The 20,034-nt window shown below is 47.2% G+C and overlaps 1 protein-coding gene across 6 annotated transcripts in view; it reads left to right on the top strand.

Moving 5' to 3' along the window:
- The window catches only part of CNNM4 (cyclin and CBS domain divalent metal cation transport mediator 4), a 164,298-nt gene that overhangs the window by 71,170 nt on the left and 73,094 nt on the right, over positions 1–20,034 (top strand). For all 6 annotated transcript variants that reach the window (XR_003857106.1, XR_003857108.1, XR_003857107.1 and 3 more), the window contains exon 3: positions 13,006–13,143. Coding sequence is in view for 3 of the 6 variants with exons in the window: in XM_029604310.1 (XP_029460170.1) it covers positions 13,006–13,143 (138 nt within the window). In the remaining 3 variants the exon portion in view is untranslated. The remainder of the gene's footprint in view (positions 1–13,005; positions 13,144–20,034) is intronic.

Here is a 20,034-nt window from a genome sequence, read left to right as displayed (position 1 = left end):
GGCCCCAGTTTGCCCCCCCATCAGACCTTGAGCTTTTTGGAAGATCTTTATAGTTCTCTGGGGACCCTTCCAGTTATTGATGTTGGGCATATTGGTTACAGTTGTACAGTCACATGTCACAAAAAACGTGCACTCTTTGGGGTGAGTCTACTGTTGCTTGTAGCACTGGGTCCTACTTAGAGAGGCAGCACATTGCCAGGTCAGCTAATACCCTGAATACTCATGAAATTTACCAGTATTTTCTTAAAAGTGCCCACGGCTCTTAAAACATAGCCACATAGAGCGTGACGGCAGAGGAAGACCAGATGGCCCATCCACTTCTCCTGCTCGGCTTTATAGGCCCGTCCTCTCCCTCTGAGGACCTCTTTTCTTGTCCCATGTTTTTTTAATTCTGATGCTGTCGTCCTCTCTGCCACACCCACAGGAAGCAGGTTCCATGTGTCTAAGAAATATTTCTTTTGATTACTTATGAGTCTGCTCCCTTTCATCCTCATCCCATGACCCCCCCATTCCAGGGCCTCCTCTTCATTGAAAGAGGCCCACCTTTGCAGTTATTCCTTGCAAGTATCTCCCCTTTCCCTCCTTTTCTTCAGGATATACTTATTTAGATCTGTAAGTCTGTCCCCATATACTTTTTGTGGTGAAGATCATTGACCATTTTTGGAGCTGCCTTCTGGACCGACTCAATCTGCTGTGTATCCTTTGGAAGGTTCAATCTCCAGAACTGTACACAGTGCCCAAACACTTGCACGAAAGCAAAATTGACGGACTCCTTTTTCCTGCTGCCTGTTCCTCTGCCTGTGCACCCAAACATCCGTCTAGCTTTTGCTGTCGCTTTGTCTATCTATTTGCCATCTTAACTCATATGATATGATCGCCCCTAGAGTCCACTCTTGTCTGATGTATAGAAGAATTTCTCCCCCTATACTGTCTACTGTGTTGATGATTATGATATCTGCAGAAACACAAACCTTTTCCGACAGCCATTCCACAGTAGCATAAATAAGTGCTGAACGGAACCAGATCGCATGCTACCAGTAACCTCCCTTTCCTCTGCGTGAACTCCATTTGTCACTATCCCGTGTCATCTCCCACTCATCCAGTTTCTAACCCAGCTAGTACCTTTAGGGCCCATACCTAGGGTAAGTCACTTATGTGGAACTGTGTCAAAGGCCTTGCTCAAATTCACATACACTGCATCTAGCGCTGTCCGCAGTCTAACTCTCTCATCATCCAGTCAAAGAAATTGATTGGATTCGTTTGACAAAACCTACCTCTGGGAAGACCATGATGCCTTAGATCCTGTAATCCATTGGATTCCAGAACTTGGCTCTATCCTTTGTTTTAGCAATGATTGTATTAATTTTCCTCTCCGTTGAGGTCAGGCTAACTAGTCTGTAGTTCTCAGATGACTCCTTACCTGTACGTTTGTGAAGAGGAACCCCGTCTGCCTGTCTCCAGTCCTTTGGAACTACTCCTCACTCTAAAGACGCACTGAAAAGGTCAGACAGTGGTGCTGCCAGAGCTTCCCTTAGTTATCCTCACACGTAATGCATCCGACCACATTGTGTTAGCTGCTTTTAGCTCTGCTAGCAGTCTTCTGACATTGATTGCAACGTCTACCACTTCCACTCTGGTTTGTGGCAGTTTTCTATGGTCCTGCTCCTTGTTCTTCCTCGGTGAACACTGAAGAGAAATATTGGTTAAAGAATTCCTCTTTCTCCTCATTAGCTGTTACGTATTCCCCCTTCACCCGTGTACTTTACAATTCCACCTTTGCACTTCCTTCTGTCACCAATACGATCTAAAAGAACGTACCTTGCCCCCTTATTTACTGTATTAGATATTTTTTTCTTCTGTTTGCGCCTTTGCTTTCTTCACTTCTTTCCCAGCTTCTCTTAGCTTCTTCAGATACTGGTTCCTGTCCTCCTCTTTCTGCACTCTTGTAGTTTATGAATGCTAATCTTTTTTCCCTGTACGTACCAGGATCAGTCCAGGACACCTGGGTTGTGACTCCGCACCAGTAGATGGAGACAGACTAAAACTTGTGGGCGGAGCCATATAAGCCCCTGTGCCAGTCACAGCCCCCCCTCGGTCTTACTCTGTCTCCAGTAGATGGTGCAGGTCTAGTCACAGCCCTGCCTGACCTGGTTCTGGTGTTAGTCAGGTTTGAATTTTTGGGCTAGGTTTTTTGTTAGGCCTAGTTGTTTATATGCCAAATTAGGGTTTTCTTTTAATCCTTTAATCTCGGGTGCCCTGCCTCCCAGGGGGGTTGAGAGGTCCTGAGGGGACTACCCTCCCCCGGTTGAGGCCGCTGCCAGGGTCGAGGACCCGGCTGGTCTAGTGGCAGCGTCAGGGGTGACACCGGGGAGCCCGGTTCACTCACCCCTGCAGGACTAGGGCTCCAGGACCCGGGACAGCGGCCAGCATCAGCGTTTAAAAAAAAAAAAAAAAAAAGAGTTTCTGTTTTTATTTTGTTGCGGCCGGCTCTCCGTTGCTTCGGCGTCGCTGCTCCGTCGTCTTCGCGCTGGGGGGGCGCCGCTGGCAAGGGGGGAGGTCGCCGAATTAGTTTTTCTTTAATTTTGACGCGCCTCAGTTTTTTTTTTTTACTTCCCGCAGTCGCCGGCATGCCGCGCGGTTCTTCATGCAAGGCCTGCGGGTCGCCGCGCGCGCGTTTGTCCAGGGAGGGCCTCTGCTCGGCCTGCATCCAGGGCGGTGAAGCAACGTCCGGGGCATCGCGGGGGGCTCGGGCCTGGATCGCGCGTTCGCCGCCGCGAGGGGTAGGCCCAGTAATAGGCCTCAGGACATTTTCCCGCTCAGTGCGGGAGCGGCGGCCATTTTGGCCACCGGCAAGGAATTCTCGCGGACCGCGGCAGGCGATTCGGCTCTCCCTCCCGCGTTATCCCCGCAGCGGGGCGCGGCGGGAGGGGGCGCCGAGGAGGGGCTTCGGCCCCGGGGGGATTCCGACGCCGATTCTTCCGAATCCGGGTCGTTTTATGAGGTTTTCACGGTCTTGCTACGCAAGGTACTTAAGTACAAGCGCAGCAAGCGCTCCCGAGGGGGGGGGGCTCTGGGGAGGGCTCCAACCAGGCCCCACCGAGTAAGCGCAAGGCAAAAAAAAAAAAGACCGCGATGTTCGCCCAGGAGCCAGCGCGAGGGAAACGGCTTCCCCGGGGCGTACCTCAGGAGTCAGATCTAGAAGATTCCTCCACGGCGGATACTGATGGTCTCGAGGAGCCCCCGAGGGGGGCTGAGGAGACGGGGGCGGATGGCTCCGCCCAGCCCGGCGCGGGAGAAGGTACACAGGCACGGACGGGGGTGACCCCAAGGTAGTCCGTCTGTTCCGCAGAGAGGAACTGTCGCCACTCATCCCGGCCATTCTCCAGGATCTGGGGATAGAGGCTCCCCGCGGTGACGAAGAGGCCCACTATCCCGGTCACGGGGGCGACGGCCCTTCGGGATATTCAAGACAGGAAGCTCGAAGTGCAGCTCAAGAAGATATTTGAGGTATCCGCCCTAGGGGTGCGGGCAGCAATCTGCCCTAACTTCGCCATGCGGGCTAGTTTACGCTGGGCCCCGGTCCTTCAGGTGAATGCAGGCCTGTCGGCGGAGGAGGCGTCTCAGGTTGATAGATTGGAGGCGGCAATAGCTTATGGAGCTGACGCCCTCCACAACCTGCTGCGCACCTCTGCTAGGTCCATAGTAGCCGCAGTTTCGGCGCGCCGTCTCCTGTGGCTACGCAACTGGGCAGCGGATGGCTCTTCCATAGCCCACCTGGGTTCGTTTCCTTTCAAGGGGAAGTTGTTGTTCGGTAAGGAGTTGGATGATTTGATGGTTTCTCTGGGGGAGAACAGGGCATTCAAGCTGCCCGAGGATAGGGCCAGGGCGCGGCCCTCCTTTCCGGTTCCGGGGGCCCAGGAAATCGCGCCCTCAAGGATCCGCCGGCCCTTCGTATAGACCATCTTCTTCCCGGAACACTCCATGGCAGCAGTCCTTTCGTGGGAAACGTTACGGGGGGCAAGGCGGAGTCCCGTCGGGTGCGAGGTTCAAGCCCTCGCAATGAAATCCGGCCGGTCCACCCCTCGTCGCGCCTGCGGCACGCCATTCCAAATGTAGGGGCGCGGTTCACTTTATATTTCAAGGAGTGGATCAGGGTGACGTCGATCCAGTGGGTCCTCGACGTGATAAGACACGGCTACGAGTTAGAATTTGCTCGCATCCCAGCGGACGAGTTCCTGGTCTCGCCCTGCAAGGCCCCAGGAAGAGGGCGGCGAGGTTGGACACCTTCCGTCGGCTGGAAAGCTTGGGGGCCATCTCCCCCGTCCCTGCCGATCGGCGCGGCTCGGGCCGTTACTCCATTTACTTCGTGGTTCCCAAGAAGGATGGCACTTCAAGGCCAATTCTGGACCTCAAAGGGGTAATCAGATGTCTTCGCGTTCCCCACTTCAAATTGGTAACGATTCGGTCAGTTATCGCTTCGGTGCGTCCGGGCGAATTTCTGGCTTCTCTGGATCTCACGGAGGCGTACCCTCACGTGGGCATTCAGCCATCGTGCCAGCAGCTTCTGAGGTTCTGCGTTCTGGGGAGGCACTACCAATTTCGGGCGCTCCCCTTTGGCCTTGCAACGGCGCCTCGGACATTCACGAAAGTGATGGTGGTAGTGGCGGTGCAGCTGCGACGGGAAGGTCTTCTGGTTCATCCTTACCTAGACGATTGGCTGATTCGGGCGAAATCAGAGAGTCAGTGTCGACGGGCGGTGGACAGGGTCCTCCAGCTCTTGCAGTCCCTAGGCTGGGTGGTCTATTACAACAAAAGTCATTTGGCTCCCACTCAGTCCTTGGAATTTCTGGGGGCCTTATTCGACACGAAACGGGGCAGGGTAATCCTCTCTCAAGATCGGATAGGCAAACTGCAATCTCAGGTGCGGCGTCTGTTGTCTCTTCGCCGTCCGCGAGTCTGCGATTACCTGACGGTGCTGGGGTCTATGGCTTCAACGCTCGCGTTGGTACCCTGGGCGTTCGCTCACCTGCGGCCATTGCAGTCTTCTTTGCTGTCCCGTTGGAAGCCAGTTTCGGAGGATTTCTACCTACCGCTCCCGCTTGTGGGTCCGGCGAGATCCAGTCTTCTTTGGTGGCTGGATCCAAGTCATCTGTCCTGTGGCGTATCCCTTCTCATTCCCGACTGGACGGTGGTGTCCACGGATGCCAGTCTCTCTGGCTGGGGAGCAGTTTGCCTAGGGAAGTCGGTGCAAGGTCGTTGGTCAGCATCGCAAGCTCAATGGTCCATCAACCGCCTCGAGACCGGAGCGGTCCATCTGGCTCTCCAAGCCTTCCTACCCTTGGTGCGGGGACAGGCGGTCCGAGTACTGTCAGACAACGCAACCACCGTGGCCTACATCAATCGTCAAGGAGGGACGAGAAGTCCACTGGTGGCGGAAGAGGTGAGAATTTTGATGGTCTGGTCGGAACAACATCTCGGCAGCATAGCAGCGTCTCACAATGCCGGGGTCGACAACGTGCAGGCAGATTTCTCAGCAGGCATCGTCTAGATCCCGGAGAGTGGGAACTGGCGGCCGAGGCGTTTCTTCTCCTCTGCAGGACATGGGGAGTTCCCCACTTGGATCTGACGGCCACGTGGCACAACGCGAAGGCTCCGCGTTTTTACAGTCGGCGTCGAGAGCGGGGAGCAGAGGGCGTCGATGCGCTGGTGTTCCCTTGGCCGACGGATGTGCTGCTGTACATGTTTTCCCCGTGGCCAATGATCGGCAAGATCCTGGGGCGCGTAGAATTGCACCCCTCCAACGTGATCATGGTGGCACCGGAGTGGCCACGCCGTCCATGGTTCGCAGACCTCATTCAGTTGTCTATGGAGGCTCCCCTTCGTCTCCACGGCTTCGCGGGGCTGCTTCATCAGGGCCCCGTCTTTTGGAGGATGCGGATCACTTTTGTCTTGCGGCATGGCTTTTGAGAGGAATCGGTTAAAGAGAAAAGGTTACTCTGACGCGGTTATTGCTACGCTGCTGAGGTCCCGGAAGCAGTCTACGTCCCTGGCTTATGTCAGGGTCTGGGTAGTTTTTGAGGATTGGTGTATGAAGCGAGGTTTGGATCCCACTGCCGCTGCGGTCTCTGATATTCTGGCTTCCTCCAGGCGGGACTGGCCAGAGGCTTGGCGTGCAGTTCCCTACGAGTCCACGTGGCGGCACTTGGTTGTTTGCGGGGGAAGGTTGGGGGATCCCCTCTGGCTCTTCACTCGGATATAGCCCGTTTCCTGAAGGGGGCTAAGCATCTCCGTCCTCCCTTGCGTTCTTCCTATCCGGCTTGGAATCTTAATTGGGTTCTTTCTGCCTTATGTTCGGCACTGTTTGAGCCTTTGCAGCGCTCTACTGTCAAGGATCTCACGTTGAAGACCGTGTTTCTGGTGGCGGTTTCTTCGGCACGCCGTATCTTGGAATTACAGGCGTGGTCATGTAGGGAGCCGTTCTTGCGAATCTCCGACACAGGCGTTTCCTTGCGCACTGTCCCTTCTTTCTTCCGAAGGTCATCTCGGCTTTTCATTTGAATCACTCCGTTGAACTTCCCGCTTTCGCGGTCGGGGAGTCGTCGGATCCGAAGGCGAGGGACTTGCGAAAGCTGGATGTGAGGAGATCCCTCCTTCGCTATCTGGAGGTCACTAATCCTTTTCGAATAACGGATCATCTGTTTGTCCTCTTTTCCGGTCCCAAGAAAAGGGCTGCAGCGTCTCGCACGACGATCGCCCATTGGCTCAAAGAGGCCATAGGCTCAGCGTACATTGTACGGGGAAAGACTCCGCCGGTGGGTCTTCGGGCTCATTCGACAAGGTCTCACGCTGTGTCCTGGGCGGAGTCTTCTCAGGTGTCGCCCCAAGAGATTTGTAGGGCGGCTACCTGGAAGTCGTTGCATACCTTCGTCAGACATTACCGTCTGGATGTTCAGGCCGCTGAGGTCGGAGGGTTTGGAGAGAGGGTACTCCGAGCGGGACTCTCTGCTTCCCACCCTCGGTAAGTTGGCTCTGGTACATCCCAGGTGTCCTGGACTGATCCTGGTACGTACAGGGAAAGGAAAATTAGTTTCTTACCTGATAATTTTCGTTCCTGTAGTACCAAGGATCAGTCCAGGATCCCGCCCGCTGACGGAGAGTCCGCTCATAGTTGTTTCCTTAAGCTCACCGCTTGTTCGCTCTCCCGGTTGGGGAGTCCGGTTCCCGCAGGGGTTGGAATTGTTTCCGGTTAAATGGCGAGTTTTGTTAGTTAGCTATGGTTGCCCATTTGGGTTTCTACTTTGACATTACGTATGACTGAGGGGCTGTGACTGGCACAGGGGCTTATATGGCTCCGCCCACAAGTTTTAGTCTGTCTCCATCTACTGGTGCGGAGTCACAACCCAGGTGTCCTGGACTGATCCTTGGTACTACAGGAACGAAAATTATCAGGTAAGAAACTAATTTTCCTTTCCCCTTAATTTTTCTGCTGCTTCTTTCCAAAACCATAGAGCAGGGGTCAGGAACCTTTTTGGCTGAGAGAGCCATAAACGCCACATATTTTAAAATGTAATTCCATGAGAGCCATACAATATGTTTAAAACTAAATACAAGTAAATGTGTGCATTTTATGTAAGATCACACTTTTAAAGTACAATAAGTCTCTGAAAATATTACACCAGGCCTTAAGACACCAATACATCTCCTATTAGGAAAACGGACCAAGTCAGGCTGCTATAGAGTCCTACACAAACTACACGCCAGCAGAAAACCTCACCTGAATCACGTGCTGTCCCTCACCTAACATAGAATAAAGAGACCAAAACGCATAACAAGAAGCATGCAGAAAAAACTGAATTGGAAACTGCAACAAGCCAGAGTCTCTGTATGCAGTGTAACATAGGAAAAAGAAACATCACCCATCCTTATAAAACAAATCAAGAAATATAAAATCATCAGCAGTAAAACTGTACTAATAAAAAGAACCTATTTCGAAACAGCTGATGAGTGGAATATCCAATAATTAAAAACTCGTATAAAACATTTCCAGATACCAACAAAATATTTCAAAATAGCAGACACAAAGACCCAGTAATGAAAAATAATAAGGATACAAAATTTTTTTGCTCTGCATACCTGGGAACGTTTGATATCCAGGTGTCCTGAGATTGTTCTGAATTAGCAGGAGGTGGGGTGGTTTGCTTGGAAGTTTCTCCTCTCTCAGTCACATACCAGCGCTCTCTCTCACACTGGCTCTCAATGACACACCTATACACACATGCTCTCAGTCACTCACATATACACATGCTTTTTCTCTCTCACTTATATAGGCTCTTAATTACACATTTACACACATGCTGTCTATCTTTTCACGCTTACACACACACACAGTCTTTCAATCACATAAATACATGCTGTCTTTTTCTCTCACACACAGACTCTCATTCACATGCTTACAAACATGTCCTCTCTTTCTCTCATTTACACACAGGCTCTCAATCACATACTCACATGCTCCCTCACCTAAATCAGCTCTCAATCACACACAGACACACATGATCTCTCTCTTACTTATACACACAGGCTCTTAATCATACATACACATGATTTCTCTCACACACAAAGGATCTCAATCATACACACATACTCTTTCACACAAACAGGTTTTCAATCACAAACTTACACATACAGGTTCCCAATGGTAAACTTACATTCATGCTCTCTCTCTCTCACAGGCAGGCTCTCAATCACAGACATACTCTCTTTCACATGTACAGGCTCTCAATCATTCACATACATGCAATCTCTCACTCTCACACACACACACACACACACACACACACACACACACCCCCCCCCCCCCCCCCCCCGCGGCCCGGAAGAGGAAGTGGAGAGTATCGGGTGCCTGCGCGGTAAGAAGAGGCCACGCTAGTGCGCTCGGCATCGGCCCGAAGAAAAGAAGACTGCAGCGCGGCTCGGAGGAAAACGAAGAGGTTCAGCCGCGGCCGATGGGACGCCGCCTCCGCGAGGGCTGAAAATGAAGAGGTTAGCGTTGGGAGGAGGCTGCTGCTGCCGCGAGTTCCCGGGGTGGGGGAGAGAGAGAACCTCTTCATTTTCAGCCCTCGCGGAGGCGGCGTCCCATCGGCCGCGGCTGAACCTCTTCGTTTTCCTCCGAGCCGCGCTGCAGTCTTCTTTTCTTCGGGCCGATGCCGAGCGCACTAGCGTGGCCTCTTCTTGCCGCGCAGGCACCCGATACTCTCCACTTCCTCTTCCGGGCCGCGGGGGGGGGGGGGGCGGGAAGAAGAGAGCACGCCGGTGTTGCTGACTCCAGCTGTCCTGCTGCGTTCCGCCCGGGCGGAGGAGGACCGGGGAGCAGCTGGGTCAGCGGGAAAGTGTGGCAACACTTGTCTGCGAGCCAGATGCAGCCCTCAAAAGAGCCATATCTGGCTCGCGAGCCATGGGTTCCCGACCCCTGCCATAGAGGCTTCTCACTGTACTTACTTTCCTAACAATATTGCCTTTTTGCCTTTCCCACGGCTGTTGAGCTTTCCCTAGCTTTTCCCACCCGGTTGATGTTCCTTGAAGACTCCCCTATCTTAACAGTTAGTTTTCCTGAAGTCGAGGGCCCTTGTCTATTAATGAACCACCACTGTCTGTGCTTTTAATATTGAACCACATCATCCAGTGTGTGATCACCGGATCCCAGGTAGTAATCCCCCGTGGCATTACAAACACTCTCCCCATTGTAGGCATCAGGTCCAATATCGCCCCTCACTTGTCTATTACCGGTTGCTTGAACAGTTCTTCCTGCAAACAGTTCAGGATCAGCCTGCTTTTAGATGACACCGCAGCTGGGATCAACATCTGGCAGATTGAAATCGCCTAGCAATAGCACTTCCCTTTAATAGTCTTACTCCTGGGGGAATTCTGCGCATAAAAATATATAAATTCTGCCTACAAAAACTTAAAATTCTGCAAATTTTATATTGGTCAAAATAACACAATTTACATGACGGTCCTTAAGTAATTACATTTTACTTTAATACAGAAAAAAGTTATTACTTAGAGATGCAGAATTTCCCTAGAAATTCACTGTAAGTGTGTCCCACTCGCTCTCCCTATTCCCCTGGCCACTTTGCCCTCTCAGGCCCCAACTCCTCCACCTGTCAGTCTCTCTTCCCTCCATCTCTAGGCTCAACCCCTTCCTCTCTATCTCCACTCCCAGAGTTTGACCCCATTCTCAGTACTGTTCCTCCCTCTCTCACACACATGCTCCCTCTCTCTAATACACATACACACACCCTCATACAGGCTCCCTCACTCTCTCGCACACACACACATCCCCTCACACAGGGTCCCTCTCTCTTACATGCACACTCTTACAAGCTCCCTTTCTCTCTCAAGCATACACGCTCACACAGGCTACCTATGTCTCTCTCTCACGCACTCCTTCACACAGGCTCGCTCTCACACATACACAATCTCTTCACACAGGTCAGCACCTTCACATACACCGGATCCCTTTTTCATACACGCCAGCTCCCAGTCTCTCTCACACGTACACACTCCTTCACAATCTCCTCATATAGGCTCCCTCTCTCGGGCACCCACATTCAACCCCCCTGCTCTCTCTCACACCCCCCCTGATTACACTCCCTGCTCTCTCTCACACTCCCCTGCTCTCTCTCACACTCCCCTTGCTCTCTTTCACCACCCCCTGCTCACTCCCTTGCTCTCTTTCACCCCCCCTGCTCTGTCTCTCAACCCCTCCCCCTCCTCACATACACACACCTCTCTACATACATTCATGCTCACTGGGGCCTTCATCTTTGCCGTGAGTGGAGTGTGTCCTGAGGCACGCGGGGACCTTCATGCTTGCCGCGAATGGCGCCCACGCTCCATTTGCGGCACACCGGGGCCTTCATCTTTGCTGCGCCGGAGGCTTTAATCTTCGCCGTGAAAGCTGCGCTCCGTTTGCGGCATGCCAGGGTCTCCTCCTGCCATTTTCTGCACAGAATTTAGCAATTCTGCGCGGTGGGGGGATTCTGTGCAAATTCTGCGTTCCGCAGTAGCGCAGAATTCCCCCAGGACTACATAGCCATTTAGTGAATGTATTCAATTAAATCTCTCTCCATTTCTTTTGCCTGTGTCGAAGGTTTGTATATTACACCAATATAAATGAATGTTCGTTCCCTGTTTCCATATTAACCCACAGCACCTGCTCCTTAGCTCATATGCCTTGCAGTTCTGTTGCTTTAATATTATTTGTTTAATCTGTAGAGCCTCGTCTCATTTTCTTCCTACCCTATTCTAGATCCCAAATGTGAAAAAAGGAACAATAAATCCTCATCTAAAAAATAATTCAAAATAAAAAAAAAAAGAGAATAAACGCTATCAAGTGTTATATTGTCTCAAGCAGAGTGTTATTATTAATAGTGCTACATAGTCAATAAACTTATCAATAGTAAAGGTTTTGACTTTAAGGAGCACAAATGTATAATCATATACCACAGTACAACACCGAACTTCAATATAATGTTTGTAAATTTATAATGCAAATAATTGTATCAAATTGTCCATAGATGGTAGAATAAAAAATAGCGCATCTGAAATGGCTTTTGAAAAGGCATTTAACGCACCGATTTAGCTCTTGTGCTGCAAACTACATCTATGACGCGGGTAGCAAAGTAACTCAGAAGCTAGCCCTTCCTGGAGCCTGCAGTGCTTATTCTCATATTGTTTCTGTTATAACTAGATCCTAGTCGTGGCTCTCTGGGTACCACATTTCTCTGACTGTCACTATATCCAAGTCAGCCTCCTCATGACTGCTTCTAGATCTGGTACTTTATTTCCCATGCTGTTAGCATTAATCTAAATAGCTTTCCAGATGTTGCCCTTTTTCCAGTTTCTGTACAAGTGTTAAAAGATTTACTTACCTGAGTACTGTTACTTACCTTAAGGCTTTGTTCGCCCCTCCCTGATGATTCTAGTTTAAAGCCTTTCTCAGTAGATCTGGCACCTGTTTTGGAAAATGCTGCATCCCTTCTTCAAAAGGTGAATTCCCATCTCTGCTCGGAAGTCCTTGGACCATCTTACCACCAAAGTGTGCTCAACATAGCATTCCATTCATCTCCAGCCTTTATCTTGCATGCACATCTTTTGTATGGAGAAAAATCCCAAAACGGTTACCCAAACAGTAAGGCAAAGGTCATGCCGATCGTCCCTCTGCCTCCAGGCGGATGAGTGCCTCATCCCAGAAGGATGCTTGTCTAACCTGCTCTTAGAAACCACCAGCGAGGGAAATCCTGCCACCTGCTTGATCTTGTTCCAGTGCTTATCTACCCATGCCTTTAAAGTTAAAACGTTCTTCCTAGCATCTAACCTAAAGATTTCCCTGCTGTAATTTAACTGCATTCTTGCTTGCCTTTGCTTAGTAGATGGTGAAGAACTGATTATGTTGGTGGGCTCCAAAAAGAACAGTAAACACTTTGTATCTGAAAATTGCTTTTGTGTCCACTGCTCACTTTTCTCTTTCTAAATAATAACTTGCATTTCTAAACCACCTAACCACTTTTAGTACAAGGTGATGTACAGCATTTTGTTTCAGGTTTTGCTCTGCTAGTGACATCCTTTTAAAGCAGAGACTGTCCCCAGCTTCTTGCACGTTTGTAGAGTCGCGATCCAGTCCCTGCGTATAATTCCTCTCTTTGTGGTATCATTGCCGCACTTACTCCACCTAAGATCCCTTTCAGCAATGCTGGTAGGGATTTCTTTATCTCCAAGCTTTTAAGCAGCACGCTTCTCTCCTTTGCCTTCCATTGCTCTCCTCCTTCAGGAGATCCTTCTTTCTCTATGAACCCATAGGGAGCATGGGCTCACCTCGAGGGGCTGAGGGAACCCCCTATCCTGTCGTGAGAGAGGAAAATGCAAGTAACTGTGCTTTCTCAGTCCGCGCCTTCCTGAACTCTGATTCTTCTTCTCTCGCCCTCCATCCACCCAACTCCACAGCGGACAATCGCAGTAGGAAGCGCGTCAGGCACCAGAAGTCCAGGAGAGATTTCTCAGCCTTCAAGAACCCGGACAATGAGCTGAAGGTGAAGATCTCTCCCCAGCTGCTCTTGGCCGCTCACCGCTTTCTCTCCACAGGTAAGTTGGTCTTAAGTTAAGTACTGTACAGAACTTGGTTTCAGGTGTCCCTGATTGTTCCCTCTATGTTCTAGCTCTATTGGGATGGTACTTCCTCTCTGGTTTTTTGTTTGTTTTTTTTTTTTTACTGGGGCTCTCTTAGTTTTTCCTGCTCTGACTTTGCAAAATATTAAAACAGTAATACCAGCAAATAACATCTCCCTTTTAAGGAAATGGGAAAGCAGAGAGAGATTCAGTTTTGTGCAAAAGTTTAGGCACCCCGGTCAGATTTGCATGTTTCAGTGAATCTCATAAGTGACTAGAAGCTGACATAATCGCTGTTTGGTACAAAGTTAAAATAACTCGTCTTTCTTTAAATTTTAATATATTATTGTTCAGTTTTTTATTTTTATTTTTTTTTAACAGATGCAAACATAAGAAAACTTAGTGTGGCACATGCAAAGGTTTTTGTGCCCCCTGTCAGTCTGTAACACCTCCTTTGACAGAAATAAGTTTCCAAATGTTTTCTGTAGCCAGCAAAGAATCTTTTTTTTTTCCTACTCTTTGCTGACTCCTCTAGCTCAGAAATATTCTTAAGTCTCCTTGCATGCGCTGCATATTTGAGATCTTCCCATAGATTTTCAATAATGTTCAAGTTTTGGAACTGTGAAGGCGGTTCCAAAGCCTTCATCTTTCTTTTCTGTAAGTACTTCATGGTCGATTTTGAGGTATGCTTTGGATTGTTTTCTTGCTGAAAATAGCCATCCTCTATTCAGCTTCAATTTTTTTATTGACTTGGGCCATTAGCTTCTAATATATGTTGATATTTAGTTGAATGAATTCTTCCTTCCGCCACATAATATTTCCTGGGCCATTGGCTGCTATCACAATCTCAAAGCATATTAGATTTACCTTCCTGTGTAACAGTTGGCAAGGTGTTGTATTCTTCAAATGCTTCATCCTTTTTTCACAAAATGTATCTTGTGTGGCTGTAGCCCAACAGTTCAATTTTAGTTTCATCAGTCCAAAGCACTTTGTTACAAAAAGATTCAAGATTTTTTTTTGCATACTTTAGATCAGTGGTCCCCAACCCTGTCCTGGGGTCCTGCATGCACTGCTTCCATAACATGCAAATTTTCTCTCATGCATATTCATTGTAGATATCCTGAAAACCCAACTGGCTGGTGGGCCCCCAGGACAGGGTTGGGGACCACTGCTTTAGATGAAGACTTTTGTGATGAGGTTGTAGCAAAAGTTTCCTTTTGCTAGCTCTCCTATGCAGATTATTATTGTGTAAGCAATGCTGTAATGTGGACAGTTACTTCAGCAGGAGCTAACCTTTTCAGCAAGTCATTTGCTGTGATCTGTGGGTTCTGTTTTACGATCCAACCAATTTTGTGCAGTTCTACAGATTTTTCTTGATCTTCCAGATCTTTTTCTGACCTCAACAGTTCCATGTAACTTCCATTTCTTAACAATGTTTCTGACAATTGAAATTGCTAGCTGGAAGCATTTAGAGAGCTTTTTATAGCTTTCCCCTCCTTTGTAAGAATGAATTATCTTCATTATTAAATGCTCAGACAGATGCTTAGAGGAGCCCATAATTGATGAAGGTACATAGAAAAACAGTCTGAGTCAGAGTGTTTGTTAAACTGTGGAATTTTCTTCACCTATCTGAAGGCCTAATGAGTCAAGAAATATTTTAGGCCTTATTAATAACTTTTTTTTTAAACTAGTAATGAATGAACTGGAAGGATGTTCAAACTTTTGCATATCATATTCACTTTTTTTTATTATTTTCAGTCTGTTAAAATCAGTGAATAAATAGTAAATTTTAATTAAACATTGCAGAAAGATGTTGTATATCATGTAGAGGTTGTCATCTTCTGTTCATATAGATAAGAGATTCACTGAAGCACAGTTTAACCAGGGGTGCCTAAACCTTTGCCATATAACTGTGCATGTTGAATTGGGGGAGGGGTGTAGTTCATAGCGCTGATCACCCTGTAGTGCCTCCTATCCCCCACTGCTTGCTTAACTGTGGTTTTTCTTTAATTGCTCTTTAAATCAGAGCACCCTATCATTAACGCTTCATTTTCTGCCTTTGATCATTGCCTCACTGGGAAGGTGGGGGTGGTATAGGGGGAGAGCATAGGAGCAGTACCCACCCTAGTTTCAGCAGTTACAGACTCACTGGCAAAAGGATTGTTTCTCTTGTTTCTTGGTGTACATCCCCATTCTCCACCTGTTTAGCAGATGAGCCTTATTAATACTTTAATTCGGAATGCGCCACAATAAAGATGGCAACTGCTCACTTTTAACCGCAGCCTCTCTTCTCAGCTCTTCGTGCTGTTTTCCTACTTTTAGTGTTATCAGGGTGCTTCTTTCTCCTCTCCTAATGTTACGATGCTGCTGTTTGAGCAAGATGTGTAGAATAACCCATCTGCAAAGGTGGTAGAAACCAGCACTATGATGGTGTTCAAGCACGCTCAGGATAAATATGGAAAACAGTGGTAAGCAGAGGGTTGAAAGGTGGCAGTATTGAAAAAGAATCCTCCCTTCAATACGTCAAGAGCAGAGAGCAAGGATAGAGGTGATAAAGACAGAGCAGAGTGCAAATGTAGGAAGCATGAGGTAGCCAGGTTGCAACCACTAGGCTGCAGCTCAGCTTGATCTGGGTCTGCACCAACAGGTATGTGATGGACTGGTACTGTCCGTTATTCTTTTGAATACAGCTGGTTAAGGCTAAAAAAATATCCGGCCACCTGAGGCCAGATTATTTTAGGAGTGCTCTGAGAAAATCATATGGCTAACTTACTCCTAGATTCATTAAAATGGTATAACAACGCATGTGAGAGAGAGAGAGAGGTAGTTTAGGGTTTAGGGGCCAGTTTTACATGCAGAGTGAGACGTATGAACAGCACAGTACACCTCAGTGAAGATTTGATGTCATTTGGGATGAGGAAACTATCACAAAGATGAGATTTCTACTATGCTCTCGCCCTAGCTTGATGGACTCTATAAACAGGGTACTATCAAGCTAGGGTGAGAGAACACAGCAAAAACACCATAACGCATTTTGATGAATGACCCTACATGTCAGATACACGGTTATGTTCACTAATTTTACCCCACCTAGAATGCCTGTTTTTTATTTTTATCCTGCTATATTATAACTGGATGACGGGTGTTTTGCACTGACATGTGCCCAAAAAATGCAACGCTTTTTTTAAAATTAGTTAATACTTTATTCTTAATGGCTGTATAATTAACACAGTAATGGCTAAATAAAAGGTTGTAAGCTTGAGAAATTTCAGCTTTAAAACCAAGGGGGTCCATATGCAAAGGCATTTAACCAGGTAAGCTCAGCTAAATGCTTACTGAGTATCTGGGGCACATGCCTTGCTAAATTATAGCTGGATATGTCATTGTCCAGGGTTTGTCTGTCCTTCCATCTGTCCATAGACATGTAATGGCAGCACATCCCCACTACCGATTTGCCTGGAAAGTGTTACGGTGGTAGTCCACCAAAGGTGGTGGGGAAATCCCACGTTTGGGTCAGATCGGTCCAGTTTTGGGATCACCTGAGTCCCAAACGCACCCTTATATTACGCAGTGGGGCATTCATTTCCGCTTGTTTCCTCCTCATGTTTGTGGGAAAGACATTTGATAAACTGAGCCCTTATTTATTCATTTATTTTAAGTGTTTTTTTTTTATATGGCGCCTTACCCCAGGATACTGCATAAGAAAGGGAATGTGATGTTACAAAACTGTGCAGAGTAAAGTGGATTGAAAAGATTAGCAAGCCATAAGAGATGAAGTTTAAGAAGAGTTTTTAGCTGAGACTGGAAGAGAGTAAATTGAAAATAATTCTGTACAGTTGTTTATGTGCAAGCATCTCCTCCGGTACTGTCTTGTTAAGCTATTCTAATTTATTGTAACGTGCTTTGAGTTTGGTCCTGATAAAAGTGAAATTTCAGAAGTTTGGAAATAAATGGAGTGGCATCCTGAGTGTCCAGAGATTGATTATTCCAATGACAGGAAACAAGAAAATGAAACCACACAAGTGAGAGGAGGCTGCTGAGTGGGAGCAGAGAACCTGTGAAGCAGAAGTTTGAAGAGCACGGGACCTAACGGGGAGCCAGTAGAGGGAAGCAAGGAAAGAAACAGTGTGTAACTGATGAAGAAGCAACAGAGATTTGAGCAAGAAAGGTCAAGAAGACCGAGAAGGCAGGAAAGGAAGACAGCTTGGAAGAGTATAGATCTCAAATGTCAGAAAACAATGGATTTTAGGAATATTAAGACAGTTAAAAGCGAAGAGATGAGTTAGATGCACGAGAACACAGAGGCACAGGGCTTGATGGACCCTTGGTCTGACCCAGTATGGCATTTTCTTATGTTCTTATGTCAGGAGTAATCGTTAAGGGTTCTGCCAGAGTGAGAAATCCAGAAACTCAGCTGATTGATGTGGAAGCCAGGGAGAGACTGGGAAAGAGAAAACATAAGAAATTGCCATGCTGGATCAGTCCAAGGGTCCATCAAGCCCAGCATCCTGTTTTCAACAGAGGCCAAACCAGGCCACAAGAACCTGGCAATTACCCAAACACTAAGAAGATCCCATGCTACTGATGCAATTAATAGCAGTGGCTTTTCCCTAAGTAAACTTGATTAATAGCAGTTAATGGACTTCTCCTCCAAGAACTTATCCAATCCTTTTTTGAACCCAGCTACACTAACTGCACTAACCACATCCTCTGGCAGCAAATTCCAGAGCTTAATTGTGCATTGAATGAAAAAGAATTTTCTCCGATTAGTCTTAAATGTGCTACTTGCTAACTTCATGGAATGCCCCCTAGTTCTTTTATTATACAAATGTGTAAATAACAGATTCACATCTACTTGTTCAAGACCTCTCATGATAAAGACCTCTATCATATCCCCCCTCAGCTGTCTCTTCTCCAAGCTGAACAGCCCTAACCTCTTCAGCCTTTCCTCATAGGGGAGCTGATCCATCCCCTTTATCATTTTGGTTGTCCTTCTCTGTATCTTCTCCATCGCAACTATATCTTTTTTGAGATGCGGCGACCAGAATTGTACACAGTATTCAAGGTGCGGTCTCACCATGGAGCGATACAGAGGCATTATGACATTTTCCGTTTTATTAACCATTCCCTTCCTAATAATTCCTAAACTTCTGTTTGCTTTTTTGACTGCTGCAGCACATTGAGCCGACGATTTTAAAGTATTATCCACTATGATGCCTAGATCTTTTTCCTGGGTGGTAGTTCCTAATATGGAACCTAACATTGTGTAAATACAGCAAGGGTTATTTTTTCTATGTGCAACACCTTGCACTTGTCCACATTAAATTTCATCTGCCATTTGGATGCCCAATCTTGCAAGGTCCTCCTGTAATGTATCACAATCCGCTTGTGAATTAACTACTCTGAATAATTTTGTATTGTCCGCAAATTTGATAACCTCACTCATCGTATTCCTTTCCAGATCATTTATATATATATATATATATATATATATATATATATATATATATATATATTGAAAAGGACCGGTCCAAGTACAGATCCCTGAGGCACTCCACTGTTTACCCTTTTCCACTGAGAAAATTGACCTTTAAACCAGTTTGTAATCCACGAAAGGACATCACCTCCTATCCCATGACTTCTTAGAAGCCTCTCATGAGGGACTTTGTCAAATGCCTTCTGAAAATCCAAATACACTACATCTACTGGTTCACCTTTATCCACATGTTTATTAACCCTTTCAAAAAAATGAAGCAGATTTGTTAGGCAAGACTTCCCTTGGGTAAATCCATGTTGACTGTGTTCCATTAAACCATGTCTTTCTATATGCTCTACGATTTTGATCTTTAGAATAGTTTCCACTATTTTTCCCGGCACTGATGTCAGGCTCACTGGTCTATAGTTACCCGGAGCACCCCTAGAGCCCTTTTTAAATATTGGAGTTACATTGGCCACCCTCCAGTCTTCAGGTGCAATGGATGATTTTAATGATAGGTTAAAAATTTTAACTAATAGATCAGAAATTTCATTTTTGAGTTTCTTTAGTACCCTAGGATGCATACCATCTGGTCCAGGTGATTTTCTACTCTTTAGTTTGTCAATCTGGCCTACTACATCTTCCAGGTTCATAGTGATTTTGTTCAGTTCATCTGACTCATCACCCTTAAAAACCATCTCTGGAACTGGTATCTCCCCAACATCCTCATTAGTAAACACGGAAGCAAAGAATTCATTTAGTCTTTCTGCAATCGCCTTATCTTCCCTAAGAGCCCCTTTAACCCCTTGGTCATCTAATGGTCCAACCGACTCCCTCACAGGTTTCTTGCTTCAGATATATTTTAAAAAGTTTTTATTATGAGTTTTTTGCCTGTATGGCCAACTTCATTTCAAATTCTCTCTTCAGTTTTAAAGGGGTTCAGTTTTTGACGTGAGAGCACAGAGTAGATGCAGGTGTTAGATATGAAGACAGATGAGACTGCAGGTGTAGGATGAGAAAAAGAGAGAATATGGGTGTCGTCAGCAGATGAGTGAGTTCAGCGCACAAAGAAGTCATGAGAGTAGCCAGGCTGTGCGTACAGGGAGGATATGGAGAGCGCCCAGGCTGCGAGTAAAGATAAAGAAACGGAGGACCAAGAACTGGCAGAAGAATAGGACAGATCAATGTAAGAGCTGTTGGTAAGATCCTCAGCAAGGATAGAGAAACTATGTATTACTACAGTCACTAGACCCTGTACCCCGACTCTGCTTTCCCTCAAGCTGAAGGACTGGTGTGCAGCCTTGGAAGGGGGAGGAGGAGGAACTGAAACTTGCAAACCCCCAAACCACTGCACCTAGGAGGTTGAGAGTAGTGGTGGTGGGTGACGTTTC

This window comes from Rhinatrema bivittatum, chromosome 5 (assembly GCF_901001135.1).
Source record: "Rhinatrema bivittatum chromosome 5, aRhiBiv1.1, whole genome shotgun sequence".
Taxonomy (NCBI): Eukaryota; Metazoa; Chordata; class Amphibia; order Gymnophiona; family Rhinatrematidae; genus Rhinatrema; species Rhinatrema bivittatum.
This window is presented reverse-complemented; position numbering and strand designations above follow the sequence as displayed.